The 19177-nt window shown below is 46.0% G+C and overlaps 2 protein-coding genes across 3 annotated transcripts in view; both read left to right on the plus strand.

The window, feature by feature from the left end:
- LOC120931347 (tropomodulin-3-like) overlaps positions 1 to 5571 on the plus strand; it is a 96533-nt gene extending 90962 nt beyond the window's left edge. For both annotated transcript variants that reach the window (XM_040342685.1, XM_040342687.1), the window contains one exon: positions 4298 to 5571. In XM_040342685.1, coding sequence (XP_040198619.1) covers positions 4298 to 4332 — 35 coding nt within the window. In that variant the 3' untranslated portion in view covers positions 4333 to 5571. The remainder of the gene's footprint in view (positions 1 to 4297) is intronic.
- A 9246-nt stretch (positions 5572 to 14817) lies between these two features.
- Positions 14818 to 19177, plus strand: part of LOC120931348 (RNA polymerase-associated protein LEO1-like) — a 38092-nt gene continuing 33732 nt past the window's right edge. The window contains exon 1 of the mRNA XM_040342688.1: positions 14818 to 14948. Coding sequence (XP_040198622.1) covers positions 14879 to 14948 — 70 coding nt within the window. The 5' untranslated portion in view covers positions 14818 to 14878. The remainder of the gene's footprint in view (positions 14949 to 19177) is intronic.

Raw genomic sequence — 19177 nt, forward strand, 5'->3', positions numbered from 1 at the left:
GTGCGTTTGTATGGGTTTTGCATTCTCATACAAGTCTATAGTAATGCAAACCCCGCTTGAAGCCGGTAAGGAGGTCAACTGTAAGAAGCAAACTAAAGCCATTGACACAGATTCTTAAGCTGGCCATACACTTGGATTTCTTTCAGTCAGCCTGCTAGCTGAACAAATGGAAACTAACCGATTTCTTCATCCATCCTAAACGGCACAGATGGACAAATCCCTGCTGCTGGCTATTCTATTCTGACAGCCGGCACCAGTGGCTGTCAGAATATATCAATATTGGCTGCACCTGATTGGATGCAGTAATTGACAATATCGTTACCCGCTCTTTTAACAAAAGCCAGATGAAGCTTACAGTGGATTCTACAGCTCGAATTTTGCCTGAAATTTAAACTGTGTATTTTAGCATTTAGTCAAAAGTGAAGTTTGCAAAACCACTATTTCTATATACAGTATACTGTCTGATAACAAGCCCCTGTTAAAGCGTCATTTTTGTGTTTATGAAAAGTGTAGCTGCTGACTTTTAATACACACACTCACCTGTTCCAGTGATGTGGTCGCCCGAATTATTGCTTCTCTCCTCTCCCCGGTGCCAGCATTTCAACTGTGGTCACCCAGCTGTGACAGATTGTGGCTTCACAGCCAGTTGCGCACTGCATCTCCTGAATGGTCGGGCAGTCTTCTGGAACCTGTGACATGTTCCAGAAGACTGCGTGGAGGGCGGGGGAGAGGAGAACTTGGGACCCCCCCCAAAAAAATGACATGCCAAATGTGGTAGCGGAGGGGGGAGGAATGCTTTAAAGCGGAACTTCCCCTTTTGGTTGGAGCTCCGCTTTAATCATTAAATATATATATATTTTTTCTTTTCAATTGGTCTCTGCAGCTGTGCTGCTTAGTGTTAAAATACAATTAAAGGTAACATTATTTTAGCTTTAGATAGAGTGGAGAGGGGTTAGAACACATTGGTTTTTATTGCTGTCTGTGTCCCCATTAAAGAGATTCACCTTCTTTGTTTCCTGTTTACCATTATCATAGAAAGTAGGGTTGTCCAGATACCGATACCAGTATCGGTATCGGGACCGATACCGAGTATTTGCACTAGTACTCGTACTCGCGCAAATACTCCCGATACCAAAATAGAATACTTTTTTTTTTTTTTTGTGACATCGAACACAAATTGGATGGCACCATTGGATGGCACTGATAGGTGGCACTGGCATTGATTGGATGGCACTGATAGGTGGCACTGGCATTGATTGGGTGGCACTGATAAGATGCACTAATAAGCTGCCTCCCTGCACTGATGCACTAATGGGCACTGATCTGCACTGATAGGTGGCACTGGCTAGCTGCACTTTTGGGCACTGGCACCGATGAGCTGCACTGACAGTGATCACTCCTTCAATGATATGTAGTTTTCCAGTACCGTATGCTAAAAAACAGCCCCACACCATGATGTACCAGTTCTTCATAATTCTAAAGAAAATATCTTTGGTCTGTATTGTGGTTTGAAAACGGTCACATGACATTAAAAAAAAGTATCGGTATTCGGTATCGGCGACTACTTGAAAAAAAGTATCGGTACTTGTACTCAGTCCTAAAAAAGTGGTATCGGGACAACCCTAATAGAAAGTAAAAACAAAAGCAAATCCCAATTTTTGGGTTGTCCCCAGAAAGGTAATAAGGGGGAAATCTTCCAATGGAGACACTGGCTATAGTGACCTGGGGGTCCCCAAGGAATTTCCTTAATTTGCAGGCTTCCTGATTGGCTATGGAACAGGAAGTAAAGGGAAATCTCCATAATGGGACACAGATGGCAAAAAAAACAAAAAACTGACAGGGTTATAACCCTCCCTAACTATCCTTAATGAGAAAACTTTTTGCCTATAGTTCTACTTTAAATCAATATTTAACCACTTGGGATCCGCGCTATGGACGAAAGACGTCCACAGCGCGGCTCTCAAGTGCCGGGTGGACGTCCTGTTGTTGTCATTCCCCGTGCGCGCCGCTAGGGGCGCGCAGCGGGGAAACAACGTGCCCGGCGCATCGCTCGGGAGCCGATGCGAGTGCCTGGCGGGCGCGATGTCCGCCAGATACCCGCGATCGTCGGTGACACAGCAGGGACGTGGAGCTCTGTGTTTACGTGCTGTCAGGGAGAGAGGAGACCGATCTGTGTCCCTTTACATAGGGACACAGCATCGGTCACCTCCCCCAGTCAGTCCCCTCCCCCCACACAGTAAGAACACACCCAGGAAATACATTTAACCCCTTCCTCACCCCCTAGTGTTAACCCCTTCACTGCCAGTCACATTTATACAGTAATTAGTGCATTTTTAAAGCACTGATCGCTGTATAAATGTGAATGGTCCCTAAATTGTGTCAAAAGTGTCCGATACGTCCGCCGCAATATCGCAGGCCTGACAAAAAAAATCGCAAATCACCGCCATTACTAGTAAAAAAAATCATAAATCTATACCCTATTTTGTAGGCGCTATAACTTTTTGCGCAAACCAATCAATATACGCTTATTGCGATTTTTTTTTTTTAACAAAAATATGTAGAAGAATACGTATCGGCCTAAACCGAGGGAAATATATATATTTTTTTTAAATTGGGATATTATAACAAAAAGTAAAAAATATTGTGTTTTTTTTTTCAAAATTTTCTGTGTTTTTATGTTTATAGCGCAAAAAATAAAAATCGCAGAGGTGATCCAATACCACCAAAAGAAAGGTCTATTTGTGGGAAAAAAATTATAAAAATATAATTTGGGTACATTGTTGTATGACCGCGCAATTGTCATTCAAAATGCGTCAGCGCTGAAAGCTGAAAATTGGTCTGGGCACGAAGGGGGTTTAAGTGCCCAGTAATGAAGTGGTTAAAGGGCTCTTCACATAAAAGAAAAACTATCATTACATTTAAAAAAATAAAAAAGATATGCTGTATTCATTAGTTATTCAAAATCTCGCTCTGTTATTAGGGACAGGGAGTGATCTGTAATTCCAGCTGTTTGCAAAGTCTCTTCTGCTGATCTCCTTTCTTTCCAATGTGTTACATTCCTCAGTGTGGAGTTTAGCAGTCTTTGTCACTTCCCATCTACTGGCATTTCTTCAAACTTCACTCTGCAGGGACACAGGTTATACCGCTGCCAAATGCACCATCTCTTTCCATTGTCCTGTATGTCTTGTGTTATGCTTTGCTTGTCTGCTTTTTATAAAACCTAGTATAATAAACCACGATGATTTGGTGTGTCCTTGAGCTCAGTAGAATGTGTTGGCTGCATTCATCTGGTTGTATACCATTAGAGGTGTTACTTTTAAAGTATAACTAAAGGCAAAACTTTCATTTTTAGTTTTGGATTAGTAGAGAGGGTTAGAACCCCTGTCAGATTTGTATTGCTGTCTGTGCTCCCATTTGGGAGACTCACCTTCTCTATTTTGTCCTGGTGATTGTTATCAAGCGAAAGAAAAGCCCAAATTATTGTTATGACGCCAGAACCGCAATTAAGGGGAAATCTTCAGATAGGGGGCTGAGTTCTGGTGACGAGCAGGGATTTCCCTCACTTTGGAGAGATTTTTTCACTTCCTGTTGTGGGACAGGAAGTGAAGGGAAATCTGCCCAATGTGGCACAGATGAGAGGAAGAGAAAGAAACTGACCGGGGTTCTAATCTTCCCGTACTGTACTCAGAATTAAAAAGGGGTTTTGGCCAAAGTTCTAATTTTAAGATCGGTTGCCTGTGTGTGTGTTTGTGTGTTATTCTAATAGCATGAGCTGTCATGTATGCTACTACTATGTGTGATTTGTGGTGCAATGCTAAAAATACTATATACATGAGGATGTTGTCATATGCACTGTTATTAGTATATTTTTGGAGGCCAGGTACTGTAAATAAACTAGCTTACTTATCTCTGTCACCTGTAAAGATATGGAAATTTCACAGAAAAATCTGAGGGAGGTTCGAAAAAAAAAAAAAAACACTTTAAGTTTCATTATAAAGATCCAATCACCTTTACGCACCTCTTTTTAGTGGGTATGGGTGCAGTGGTACTAGAGGTTGATTTTCCTTCTTGCATACAGCGCCACCTGCTGGTATAAACTAGTCACAACAGACATCTTCAACGCTGATTTATCGGAGAGTTTTGGATTTTTTTTTTTTTTTTTTATTGTAAACCACAGTGGGAATGGAATTCAGAAGTCGGGACACTGCCATGCTGTTAATGTATAGAGGCATGGGAAGCTTTAGTTAAAAACCCTTTTTAAAATGCGATTCATTTAAGTTTTCTGTTTTCTTTACAGTCCGCAAGCGACGAGTGGAAGGGGGCTACGAGTAAGCTTTATTTATTATTTGAAGAGCGCAACCCATTGCTGAAAACCATCAGCTCTGTTTGAGCAATCAGAGTCTCAGACCTGGCTGGGAAGAAGGGAAGATACTGGAAAACAGCAAGACCATTATCTAATCATTCTTTTCACTATATTAGACAACCATCGCTTCTTTTTATTATACCTAGTTTAAACTCCTTAGATGATGAACTGAAGAGCCATATATTGGATACTTGCAATTTGAAGACAGAAGCCTAATATCATAAGTTGCTGGACCTTAAAAAGGGAATGTCTTGGTTGCAAGGAACTTCAGTACTATGTCCTGTCATTTATTTACAACTGTCCAAAAATATAATCGATGATATAATAAATGGTGAAGACTGTTACGTCAGAGTTGTTCTAGTAATAGTAGTCCATCTCACTGCTATTTCATATGATAAATTGGTGACTTTAGAGGAAATTTTCCCAAAATGGGCATATATATATATTAATATAAAGTGTTTCCCTAATTGAACCAGAACTTTGTGGGCGTGATGTGACTACCCATAATACCTTCATCTGACAGATGAGCATAATTTGAGTTAAAAAAAAAAAATCTATATATATATATACCTTAGCATTTGGCTAAAGGTACCCATACATAGTATGTCCTAAATGTTCTAGATTTACACACCTTGCAAGACAATCACACCCTGGTGTGTAGGATGAGGCTGATCGGAACAGATAGCGTGGGTATGAAATATTGGAAGAAATGGGAATCATGCACTCAAAATGCATTGTGTGCAGCTGATGGGGTACAATATGCACTGAAGACTATATCCCTCTATTAGGTGAAAGTGGCACACAGCTGCATCTCAGAGGCTCAATGGTTGGTAAAGGAACGATGGAAAACCTCCATGTACAAGCACCTTTAAAGTACAGCGTGGGAGCGCCTTGTGGTGGCCATTAGACTCCAGTAATTCATACCTCCAACTTTTATTAGTAGCAGCAAAAATCTAGGCAATCTGCGAGGTAATCATCATTTTTTTGCTCCCAGATTAATGCAGGGCTGCCCAGCTCAACCAGCTTCCTTGCAGAGTTTTCTCTAATAGATATTAGTGAATTAAGTAAGGTGCGGCTCCACAAGTAAAAGGGGTTTTGGGCTCTTCTGCCCTGCCCTGCCCTGGCCTACTGTTACCCCATTTTCTGACATCCAAGTATTGTCTAATTTCTGTGGCCAGCTTTAGAAGAAACTTTGAGGGACTAATTATAAAAAAGAAAAAACTACAGCTGGTTTCCTGTAGCAAGCCACTATACTCCTTTTATTTAAAGGTGGAAACTTGATCGTTATGGGTGCCTACTCCAGTTTTATGTATGTTTTAGTCCTAAGGACACGTTGATTGGTAACATGAAGTGATAATTTGATTTCTGTATACTTAAGTGCTGGATTTTGTTTCTAATTATCAAATTCGATGCAGACTTTATGAAAAGCACTCCTCCAACAAGATGGCTTCTTTAGTAATACAAGGTATTGGATGATATCCATCAGTTTTATGAAACCCTTCATGCAGAAATGTCTTAATTTGTACAAGCTACAAAAAAAAGGAGCAATTTACTATTTTGCTAACTTCAGGGAAACAGAATGTACCAAATATCACAGCCCAGGCAGGTATATATCTGGGTATGCTATTTTATGTCTTAACCGCTTCTGCCTGCGGTTTTACAGTATAAAAGCAGGAATATGTCTTAACAATGCTCATGAATTAAGGGATACCCCAGTAAACATTGCTGTCATTTAGATTTCATTGTCTGAACTCCATGTTTACTTTCATAGTTATGTGAGTAAAAAATACATTTTATTTCCTTTATCATTCCTAATTTAGATGCTGAAATTATGTACATTGGCTGTATTTTTTGTTCTAGTTTATACATCATTAAAGGGTGCCAAACACTGTATTGTGGTAGAAAAAAAAATCATATGTAAAATATATATACTACGTTTGTCTTCAATTGAAAGCCCTTTATGTTTTCAGCAGTTATAAATAAAGATGTTTTTTTTTTTTTTTTTCAAATTGTGTACTGTGTGTGCGTTATCTATCTACCCAAATCTCTCTTTTTATATTTAGATAGATAGATAGATAGATAGATAGATATAGATATATAGGGATAGGTGGTGTTAAAGCAACTTTGCCTGCATTGCACACAGTAAAATCTGTCTGTATATGCAATAAAAAATGCTTGTTATATTCACGGAGGAACCTAAGGGAGTAATCCTTTGCAATGTGTAAAAAGGCTGTTTGATCCGGTCTTCTGATCCCCCCCCCCCCCCCTCTTCCACTGTCCCCAATCCATCGCCTAATAAGACAGAACCTTTGGAGTCACTCTGAACATGCTCGGTTTGGTGTGTATTGTTGGAGAGTTTTTCTTGGGAGGGTGCATGTGATCAGCACAGGGCCAATCGGCACAGGGGTCCTGCAGCCTCATTGGACAGTCAGAGTAGAATGAAAACTCCTACAAATTGTAACCAGGCACTGCTAGCTGTCACAAGACTGCTATATACTGTTGATTGGAAAAGGTATTTAACAGTTTAAATTTACTACAAATTTTGCATTCCCATGTCCTGTGTACTGTGGGAGACCAGATAGTTAATGCAGGGTCCTGGGTTTAGTAACACTTTTAAAGTATAGAGTCAAGAATAGGTAAACCCCTGTCAGAATAATGAAAAGATGAACTAACACTATAGTATACACTCTCCCCACCCCCTTCCCAGTCCCTTCTATATACTTTCCTCAGATGGCGATTAGCGGTCAGTGCCCACTCAGCCAGTGCAGCAGTCGAGGGATTTAAAATCCCTGCTCTTCTGTCTGCAGTGCTTCCAGGACGGATCAGAACTATTCTGATAGGTCAGTGACGGCACAGAGCAATAGCTCTGATCTGGACAGAAAGCGATGCAGAAAGAAAGGAGGGGAGCAGGGATTTCAAATCCCTGGATGGTTGCGGGGGCACTGACAGCTAATCACCCACACAGGTAAGTAGGGTTGGGGGGTGTACAGGGTTAGTTAACCTTTTTATTTTTCTGAAAAGATGAACAAACCCCTCAAGGACTAGTAATTCTGGGCATACTTAGAAACGATGGTAATACTTAGACTACCAAAATATGCCTGTTTCAGAATAGTCCCAGGGGATATTGTAAAGTGGGCAGGATGTGCAGGACATGAGTGCTCTCATGTTGCCATTTATTGGGCTGTTGGGACAAGTATGTATTTTTGTGAGTGCCCCCTACAAGCAAGATATTTAATCCTCGCCTCTCCTGCCATTACCACAAGACACAGTGTGCCATAGGGGCTAGTTGGTGGAACCACAGCATGCAGCAGGAGACTAACTCCAGTTTGGGAATGTTAAATACAGATCATAAGGTGTCACTAAATGCCCCATTCTTAAAATAGCATCTCAATCCAGCATACTTTATTAAAACCCATTATAATATGCAAATTCATATAATATACTGTTATATTTTTTTTCTTGTTTTTCCATGCTCCCATGATGCTCTTTTCCCGTCTCTCCTTCTTTCAAAGTATGAGCAGTAGTCTTTTATATTGCGGTCACATGCACAGCTTTCTCCATGCTACAACTCTCACGGATCTTTGCACCTGTCTGTTACAATGTGCATGTGTCCCCACCAGAGATAACTAGACTTCAGAAGCAGCCACTTCTTCTTCTGGCCCTTCTTTTATTTAAGAATCCTGTGGGTGGTTCTGCTTGGGCCGAGTTATAATGAATGGGTGAATTACTTAAGCCCTGGTTCACACTGGTGCAGGAGTGTAAAGACACACCCCATTGCCAATTGCAATGGAACCGTTTAAATTGTTGCAACCAGAAAAAAGGTTCCTGCACTACGTTTTTGGGATTTCATTGCAACTTACATAGACTTCTGTTAAATGAAGCCGCAATGAAATCACGCTGAAGTAGCGCGATTTCAAAGCTGTACTGGTATGAACCAGGGCTACACAAGGATGTACAACTGTAGTCCATTTCAGGAACACACCAAGGAGAGTGGTTGTGTCCCCACACACAGTAGAACTATGCAGACCAAACGTAGCACCCCTTGTAATGTTAGTCTCCGTAAACATTTTAAAATGTATATTTGGGTGCTGGCTAAGGTTATTACCAGGTACAAAGTTGTGATCAGATTAAGTAATGATATATATATATATATATATATATATATCAATCATCTCTTACCTTATTATAAACATACACACATTTTTTTTTACTTTTTTTTTTTTTTTACTTTATATATATATATGGGCTCTTTCACACGGGCGGCCCGTTCAGATCCGCCTGACAGTTTTTTTTTTGCGGACCTGAACGGGCGCTCTGTGCACCTCCTATGGAGCCGCGGATGTCAGCGGTGACATGCCCGCTGACATTAGACCCGCTCCGATCGGCCAAAGTGTGACAGAGGAAAAAACTACTTTTCCATCCGTCTGTCGGATCAGGTGAACACATACAGACAGTCAGTGTTCATCCGATCCCCCCCATAGGGGAGAGCGGAGAAAAGACAGGGCGGTCCCTGCACAGTGTGCGGGGACCGCCCTGTCATCCGCCGGCTCAGCGGGGATCAACGGAGCGATCCCCGCTGAGCAAGCGGAGGTTCACGGGGCGGATCATTACTGATCCGCCCCATGTGAAAGGGGCCTATCGGGGTTCGACGAAATCCGGGTGCCAGGTCGCAATTGTGACTAGAATTAGCGGCCTGGGGAAGGAAGCATAGGCCTGCAGAAGGCCGCAAAGCCGTGGCCTCAATTACCGGCCGCTGCGGCCCAACGTGATCGTGCGGTGGGGGCACACGGAGACACAGGATCCCGTGTCTCCATGCTCCCCCGCCGCGCCGGCTGATAATTGAGGCCGTGGCTTTGCGGCCTTCTGCAAGCCTATGCGTCCTTCTGTGACCTGGCGCCATCTTGTGGTGGCTGTTGGCATGACAAGACAACCAGCAATGCTAATGGAGCTTCCCCTGTATTTTCACTGCCATCTCTTTCCCTCTAATTAGAACCCCCAAACATTATATATTTTTTATTCTAACACCCTAGAGAATAAAATGGCGGTCATTGCAATACTTTGTCACACCGTTTTTGCGCAGCGGTCTTACAAGCGCACTTTTTTTGGTAAAAAATACACTTTTTTTAATAAAAAAATAAGACAACAAGTTAGTCCAGTTTTTTTTTATATTGTGAAAGATAATGTTACGCCGAGTAAATTGATACCCAACATGTCACGCTTCAAAATTGTGTCCGCTCGTGGAATGGCGACAAATTTTTACCCTTTAAAATCTCCATAGGCGACGTTTAAAAGATTCTACAGGTTGCATGTTTTGAGTTACAGAGGAGGTCTAGGGCTAGAATTATTGCTCTCGCTCTACCAATCGCGACAATACCTCACATGTGTGGTTTGAACACCGCTTTCATATGCGGGCGTCTCTCACGTATGCGTTCGCTTCTGCGCGCGATCTCGGCGGGATGTGGTGCGTTTCTGGCTCCTAACTTTTTTAGCTGGCTCCTAGATTCCAAGCAAATTTGTCAAACCCTGATAGAGATTATATATATATATATATATATATAAATCTGTATTAAAAAGATACTCCCCTGTTTTCAACCTGCTCTGGTTACATGATTCCCTGTATCAGCTAGTGGCTGCTGCAGGGAAATGGAGAGAGCACCAAACAGCTAGGAAAACCAGGAGCAATGTCATCACCCATAGGGTCCCATGGTGTGCAGCAGTTGTCAGCGTTCCCGCCTCACCCCTGCAGCCACCACAGGGGAGCCAGATCACATGACTGCGCCAGAGTAGGTTTAAGATAGGCAAGTATATACATCTTTTTTTATTTTATTTTTTTTATTATTTTTTACACATGTTGGTTAGTGTTAGAAGGGCTAAAGCAGCATTTGGCTTTAGCAGGAATTCTACATTCACTTCCCCAATGTAAAAATGTGTTACTGCCATTATGTATGGATTTTGTACATAAACACAACAGGAAGAGTGTCATGGCTGGACAAGGACAGTATTGAGATGTACACCTGGAGATGGAAGAATTTGGTTGATGACTGAGCCTACTGTTTTTACTGCCCCCCCACTGACTAGTTAGCATTGCAGCTGGACAGTGCTGTACAAGCATATCATGTTTGCCGATCATACCTTTTCAGTACAAGGACCATATTGTGTATTTTCCAAATATTTGTGGGCCAACAGAAATCTGTTTTATAAATTATCAAATTTAAATTAATGAAGTTTTGCTTGGGAGGGTTTTTTTTTGTTTTTGTGTGTAATTGGCATGATGTGATTTAGGACAGAAAAAAACTTCCGTAAAATGAAGAAATTCAAAATAAACTTGAGTGCATTAGAGTCTCCATCTGAAAGCCTTATAAAAATTTGCAGTTGGCCAGATTTGGGGACCCCTGTTCTAACTCAAAGCAAGCTACTGTATCTTGCATTTTTGTATAAGTAACATTTTTTGTTTGTAATGCCTGCCATCCTTAACTGCAAAAGGTCTTCAAACATATCTATAGATGTATTAAACGCCCTGACCAGGGCCGTGGATAAGGGGTTATCACTAGTCGTCCTGTACAGGACCCGGGCCAGCAGAGGGGCTCGGGCAGCAGGGTGAATTGGATGTAGGTAGGAAGGGTGATCAGTGCGGCATGGGTCCTTGAATCGGTTACAGTAATTCCCCTTGTCAGGTAATTGCCCAGACTCTTGTTCCCCCCCCCCCCACGCAATGCTGCCAGGCTTCCCTCCTCTTTCCTGCAGGAAGCTGCAAGCACACAATGGGATCCTTTAAGATGGGGAGTGGGGGAACATGGGCGTCCGCTCCATAGGGCAAGGGAGGGCGCTTGCCCCCCCCCCCCTAGAAACCAGTGCCATGATCCTCGGGGAGAAAAACAGAAGGCAGGAAGCAAGGCTGCGGCACGGCAAATTCAATTAGAGCCGCGCTCTCTATCTCTCTTCTAGCTCCAGCTGACGGAGAGGGGCGATTGGGGGAGATATACAGTACAGCCAGCCCACGGCTCTCCTCTCCCTGTCACAGCTCCGCTGCCGAGTTCTCTGGTAAATGGAGCAGCAGCGCTGTGACAGGGAGAGGAGAGCCGAGGGCTGGCTGTACTGTATATCTCCCCCGCCTTGCTTCCTGCTTTCCTCGCCATGATTGGCCACAGCAGAGGGCCAATCAGAAGATACTGGGGGCATCATGGGAAATGTAGTCCCTTAAGAGTGGCGGCCCCAGCGTGTCCACAGACACCATGCTAAAGCCCCCAGCATGCAAGCACTCTGCTGGGGGGGGGTTACAAGAGGAGAAAAGAGAATACTGTTCTCATGCTGGGGGAAGCCAGAGAGAGAGCCACGCTGTACACGCATTAACCAGAGAGCCACGCTTTACCCGCACCAACCAGAGAGCCACGCTTTACCCGCACCAACCAGAGAGCCACGCTGTACCCGCACCAACCAGAGAGCCACGCTGTACCCACACCAATGACTAAGCCCCTCCCCTTCATGACATTGTCAAAAAGGGACCGAGCATGGATGACCTTAAAATGATGCCCCCCCCCCCTGAAAAAAGTTCAGCGGACGCCCATGTGGGGGAATGTCATATTTATTAGCCTTTTCCTGAATGAACCCAATGATTGATCAGTTATGAACACAGTGATGATCAGTACTGAAGCATTGGCTGTATGGTTGTCTGTAAAGGGTCCCCACGTCAGGTTGTATAGGGTTCCGTGGTTTCTAACAGCAGACCTGCCCCTGACCAGACAACGTAACAAATGCAAACAATTGTTGGCAGAAAATACATAAAACGGTCCCTGGATTTAATAAACTCTGGCGCAGACAGATTTTTACAAAAGTTTTTTGCATGTGTTAAAAATTGGGAAACTGTGCAAAATTCATGTACCTTGCACTTGAATTTGGTGCATGGCACGCCATATTTCGACTGCAGGCAGGACATTTTCACAAAATATGTCTGTAAGCCAAAGGAGAAATGGTTTTAATCGGCTCCACGTTTGTAAGATACAAACTGACGGTATTGTATTTCTGAATTTTGGTGCAGATGTTGCGCCACGATGTAGAAGTTGAGCAAATCGGAAATACCTGAATTTGGTGCAGGAGTCGCAATCGGAACCAAAACCATTGCATATAATTATTGAATTAAGTGGAAAATTAACACAGAAAAGTGGTGCAGCGGCTTTTTTGAATCCCCCACCAAGTTACAACAGGATATAACACACCCTTGTAGTGATACAATTTTTGGTTTCCACTGGCACAGTAGTACTTTTAGTACTCCTGCCCTTGGCTGTACAATGCGCAGAACCTGCACAATGACGCCCTGGGACCCACAGCTGTCCATTCAGATGCATTAGAAGAGGCAGCTGTACAAGTGGTGGGTCAGGGATTGTGAAGATCAGCTGCATATTCTCCAAACCCAGGTAGTGGTCCTGTAGCCTCCTTGGATGTGTGCAATGTTGCATGCCAGGAACCTGCAGATTGCCAACGGTACTTTATTATTTCCTAGTTGGGAATGAGGAAATGGGAGTGAGTGTCAGAAAAAAATAAAAAATAAATAAAACTATACTCTTCACAAAGCTCCCATCTTATCTGCCTCTTCTGCATTCAAATTTCTCCTTTAGCACAGGAATAGGGGGATATGAGGGCCAGAGGAATTGTGGGGAGGGGGGGTTTGCAGAGGGTCGAAAAGATGGAAGGATAGTGAGACAGAGGAATGAGGGATAGGGGTGGAGAGGTGAAGGAGAAAGGGATGGGGGATTAGGGGGGGGATATAAGACATGGGATTTGGGAGAGGAATAGAGGGCTTTGGGAGGTAGAAACTGCGGGATGGAAGAACAGAGGGATGAGGGATTTGAGATGGAAGTATTGGACAGAGGGAAAGGGAGATGAGGGATTTGCAATGGGAGTATGGAAGGACAGAGGGATAAGGAGATGAGGGATGGAAGGACAGAGGTATTTGGGATGGGAGTATGGAAGGACAGAGTGATGAGAAATAGAAGGACAGAGGAATAAAGGGATGAAGGATTGGGTGACAGAATGCAAGGACAGAGGGATGAGGCATTTTAAATGGAAGGACAGAGGGATGAGGGTTGGAATGACAGGGGGTGGAGGGATGGAAGGATGAGGGATGGAGGGACAGAGAGATGATGAGTGATGGGGTGATGGGATGAAAGGACAGAGGGGTGAGGCATTTGGGATGGAAGGACATGGGGGTGGAAGGATGGAGGGATAATGGATAGAGGCATGGAAGGACAGAGGGATGGAAGAACGGGGGCGAAGGCATGGAAGGACAGGGGGTGGAGGGAAGTAAAGGACAGGGGGGTGGGGGGATGGAAGGATGAGGGATGGAGGGATAGAGAGATGATGAGTGATGGGGTGATGGGATGGAAGGACAGAGGGGTGAGGCATTTGGGATGGAAGGACAGGGGGGTGGAAGGATGGAGGGATAATGGATAGAAGCATGGAAGGACAGAGGGATGGAAGAACGGGGGCGAAGGCATGGAAGGACAGGGGGGTGGAGGGATGGAAGGACAGGGATGAGGGATGGAAGGATAGGGGGTGGAGGCATATGGAAGGACAGAGGGATGGAAGAACGGGGGCGAAGGCATGGAAGGACAGGGGGGTGGAGGGATGGAAGGATAGGGATGAGGGATGGAAGGATAGGGGGTGGAGGCATATGAAAGGACAGAGGGTGGAGGGGTGGAAGGACAGAGGGATGGAAGAATGGGGGCGAAGGCATGGAAGGACAGGGGGGGGTGGAGGGATGGAAGGACAGGGATGAGGGATGGAAGGATAGGGGTGGAGGCATATGGAAGGACAGAGGGTGGAGGGGTGGAAGGACAGAGGGATGGGGGATTTGGTTCCTGGTTGGGATCTCCGGGGAAGGTGAGGAAAGCTGTGATGACGACCATTGAAGAGAACCAATCACTATCGCTATACCTCCCAACATTTTGAGATGGGAATGAGGGACACCTACTAGCAAACATATGTAGGCATAGGACACGCCCCCTGTCACACCCCCTTAAAGGAGAATTTACCAAAAAAAGGTAAATTAAATCCACATACTTTTTTTTTTACCACTACTATTGGCTTTTAAAATTTACAAATGCAGCAATTTAGAAATTTGATGAAAGGTTTAGCTCTGGGAAACACCTTTTGAAAAAAATAAAGTGCATTTTATATACAACTATATAGATCAGACCAAAATGAGGAGGAATGAGGGACAGAGGGACATTGCTCCAAATCAGGGCCAGTCCCTCGAAATCAGGGCCAGTTTGGAGCTATGCTATCACATGTGGGATGTCCTCTATAACAGACCGGGAAGTGTTGATCTATAAGCACATTTTATATAGAATGTCCCGGTGGGAAGTGTCCCCGGACATACAAGGGCTGATCGCTGATTGGTGGCGGTGCGCACACATACACACACGCTCTGCTCTGTAGTGTCATCCACACTTCCGCCTCTACTACTTCCGCTTTCACGACGCTTCCTTCGCTTTGCGGCAGCCGCGGCGGGTCCCAGCTATGGACGCGTTGGAGGGTCTGTTCGGTAGTGATGCCGAGTCTGAGCCCGAGCCCGAGCAGAAAGCGGACGGTGAGTGGTGGGGTGAGGGGCTCTCATACATCTCTGGCGGTGTGGTTGGTCTGAGGCTCCCATGTGTGGTACAGGAGCGTTCATAGTGTCCCCTCCCCCTCTGTGATTACACTGCAGAGGGAACACTGTAACCACCATGGAACTACAACTCTCAGCATGCTCTGCCCACCATTTATATTTACAGGAGAATGACAGGGGGACCCCAAACCTTATCCAGCTGGGCAGACAGCCTGGGTCATCAGATCATGTATATAGGATCTGGGGTCACGGGGGGGGGGGTCACTAATGGAATTGGGGGTGTTTGATCTGGGTGTCACTGGTGGGATCTGGGGGGGTCACTGATGGAATTGGGGGTGTGGGATCTAGGGGTCACTGATGGAATTGGGGGTGTGGGATCACTGATGGGAATAGGGGATGTGGGATCTGGGGGGGTCACTGATGGGAATTGGGGGTGTGGGATCACTGATGGGAATTAGCGGTGTGGGATCACTGATGGGAATAGGGGATGTGGGATCTGGGGGGGTCACTGATGGGAATTGGGGGGGGGGGGTGGGATCTGGGGGGTCACTGATGGGAATTGGGGGTGTGGGATCTGGGGGCTCACTGATGGGAATTGGGGGTGTGGGATCACTGATGGGAATTGGGGTCGTGGGATCACTGATGGGAATTGGGGTCGTGGGATCACTGATGGGAATTGGGGTCGTGGGATCACTGATGGGAATTGGGGTCGTGGGATCACTGATGGGAATTGGGGTCGTGGGATCACTGATGGGAATTGGGGTCGTGGGATCACTGATGGGAATTGGGGTCGTGGGATCACTGATGGGAATTGGGGTCGTGGGATCACTGATGGGAATTGGGGTTGTGGGATCACTGATGGGAATTGGGGTCGTGGGATCACTGATGGGAATTGGGGTCGTGGGATCACTGATGGGAATTGGGGTCGTGGGATCACTGATGGGAATTGGGGTCGTGGGATCACTGATGGGAATTAGGGGTCGTGGGATCACTGATGGGAATTAGGGGTGTGGGATCACTGATGGGAATAGGGGATGTGGGGTCTGGGGGGGGTCACTGATGGGAATCGGGGAGGTGGGATCTGGGGGGTCACTGATGGGAATTGGGGGGGTGGGATCTGGGGGGTCACTGATGGGAATTGGGGGTGTGGGATCACTGATGGGAATTAGGGGTGTGGGATCACTGATGGGAATAGGGGATGTGGGGTCTGGGGGGGGGTCACTGATGGGAATCGGGGAGGTGGGATCTGGGGGGTCACTGATGGGAATTGGGGGGGTGGGATCTGGGGGGGTCACTGATGGGAATTGGGGGTGTGGGATCACTGATGGGAATAGGGGATGTGGGGTCTGGGGGGGGGGTCACTGATGGGAATCGGGGGTGTGGGATCTGGGGGGGGGGTCACTGATGGGAATCGGGGGTGTGGGATCTGGGGTCACTGATGGGAATCGGGGGTGTGGGATTTGGGGTCACTGATGGGAATCGGGGGGGGGGGCACTGATGGCAATTGGGGGTGTGGGACCTGGGGGGGGGGGGGTCACTGATGGGAATCGGGGGTGTGGGATCACTGATGGGAATCGGGGGTGTGGGATCTGGGGGGTCACTGATGGCAATTGGTGGTGTGGGATCGGGGGGGGGGGGGGCACTGATGGCAATTGGGGGTGTGGGATCGGGGGGGGGGGCACTGATGGCAATTGGGGGTGTGGGAAGAGGAAGTTGGTGGTCACCACAGTGGGTGACCCCTTTGGAAGATTTCCCCTCTGTTCCACACTAACATTTTGAATCCCTCATCTTCTCTCCAGGTGATACGGATCACCATAACAAGCTGGGAGAGTGAATCTCCCCAGTGAGGACACAGACGGCAATAAATACCCGATGGGGCTTTAACACTGAACTCCAGGGAAAGTAAAGGTCCTCCCTGTGGGGCTGCCCCCGCACAGCAAGGGTTAAGTACCTGTTTAGGTCTAGGGGAGAGGAGAGACATTTCAAGCACCCAATCCTTCACTCCAACAAGTGTCCTCCAGGCTGTAAAGCTGGTTGGCTGTACATGGTTTATTTTTTTTCATTCAATCAGCAGGCTGAATATATATAAACTGAACCGATTTCCCCTTCCGCACACTCAATGTGGATGGGGTGGGGGGGGGGAGTTCTTCCCACTGCATTATTGTATTCTGATAATGGGGAGACTTCCTCACTCTCAGAATACACAGGTCAGCACTGGAGCCGCTGATCGTGGAGCTTTTATCTTATGGGGTGGCTGAAGAGAAGTCAATTGAGAGATCAACTGCAGTGGCCTCGCATGGATCAAAATGCAGCCTCTGTCTCTGCTGAAACAGACGAACTTTGATCCATCAGCGGCCATCTTGGGACCGGTCCCCGAAGCCTCTTCTCTCCTCCATTCGGTCGGTGGGATGTCCACTGACATCAGGTACAGTGCAGAGCTCATATTGGATGTGAGGATGCTGAGGGACAGTCAACAAGAGGAGAGTGCTTATAGACCTGGCAGGGACCTGCAAGGTGTTGGGCCAAGATGGCGGTGTGTTTTTGCACACAGGAATAATTACCAAGGAATTAAAAAACAAAAGGAGTGAAGTTCCTCTTTAACCCCCAACTCTAGGAAAATATCTACCTTGCAGTGTTATGCTCATTGTGTCTAGCAGTGCTTGAAGGCTTGCCTTATTCAGTACACCAGCAGGGTCCCTCAGCAGTCAGCCGCAATTTCCTTTCTAGGTCACTGATGGCTGTGGTCGCTTGCTCACCTCCTCCATGTAAAATGCATAGTAAATAATAGCCCTCCATTATACGTGACGCCCAGGGAACACTCACAGACGGGCGCTTCTGGGAGATCAGTGCAGTGTCGGAGTGTTGAGCATTTAACCCTCGCAGAGTGGGTAGGGCTCACTGCAAGGGTAGATTTTAATTTTTTTTCTTCCAATTCCTGGAGTTGGGTCTAAAGGATAAGTTCACCTTTTCAGAAATAAAGAAAAGGTGAATTAATACCCTGCACCCTCCCCTGCTGTACTTGCCTCCATAGGTGATTACCTGTCATCAAGAATGTAGTCCAGGGATTTGAAATCCCCCTCTTCTACCCCTTCTTTCTGTAGGGTTTCTGGGACTTATCAAGATAGTTATGTGTCCGCTTTGACCATTTGGAATCATTCTGATCTGTCCCTGGAAGCCCTACAGAAATAAGGGGAAGAGCAGCAGGGATTTCAAATCCCCGAACCACTACACCAGCTGTATGGGCACTCTCGGGTCATCACCCACGCAGGTAAGTACTAGGGATGCACCGAAATTTTGGCAGTCGAAAATTGTGTTTTTGACATATTGCCGGGGGCCTGATGCAGGCGGCGGGCCGGGGGCCTGATGCAGGCGGCGGGCCGGGGGCCTGATGCAGGCGGCGGGCCGGGGGCCTGATGCGGGCGGCGGCCCGGGGGCCTGATGCGGGCGGCGGGCCGGGGGCCTGATGCGGGCGGCGGGCCTGATGCGGGCGGCGGGTCGGAGGCCGTGGGCCTTGATGCAGGAGATGGGCCGGCGGCGGTGGGCCTGATGCAGGCGGTGGGCCGGCATTGCAGACTGCATTTTCTGGAGCTTTTCCTGCACTAAAGGTGCCAACAATAAATTCATGTTAATTTTTAAACTGATGATATCAATTAAAAAGTCAAATATAATACAATTGTATAAAAAATATATTTTCTGGTTTGATTTTCGGCAAAGTGCATTCTGCATTTTCGGTTTTGGCACCAAATTTCCATTCGGTGCAACTTTAGTAAGTACAAGTGTGTGAGGTGTTAATTTACCTCTTAATATTTCCTCAAAAGGTAAACTAACCCTTTAAACAGGTGAAGGAAGAATAGCTGCCAGTAAGTGATGCAGTACTCTGTTTTAGGTATGTATGCACATTTCCAACCCCTGTATGGGCTGTTCAGATCACTGCGATGCATTACAATGTGGAAAAAGAGGTCCTTGCACGGTTTCCTTCTCCCGAAGTATAAGTTGAGGAGGCCCCTAGGAATGAATTTTGCACATAACACTTTTATTTGGAAAAGGTCAATACAAAGAAGAGAGATGTATATTATGTACAGCTGTGTGATCACCACTTAGGGATAATCAATAAAAATTGTGCTGTACTGGACTTCTACATGAACGGCTGCAGTGAGAGTTCATAGATCACTATTTACTACATGTTTACATGACATGTTTTTATTAGAAAA

Source organism: Rana temporaria, chromosome 3, assembly GCF_905171775.1.
Source record: "Rana temporaria chromosome 3, aRanTem1.1, whole genome shotgun sequence".
In the NCBI taxonomy this organism is placed as follows: domain Eukaryota; kingdom Metazoa; phylum Chordata; class Amphibia; order Anura; family Ranidae; genus Rana; species Rana temporaria.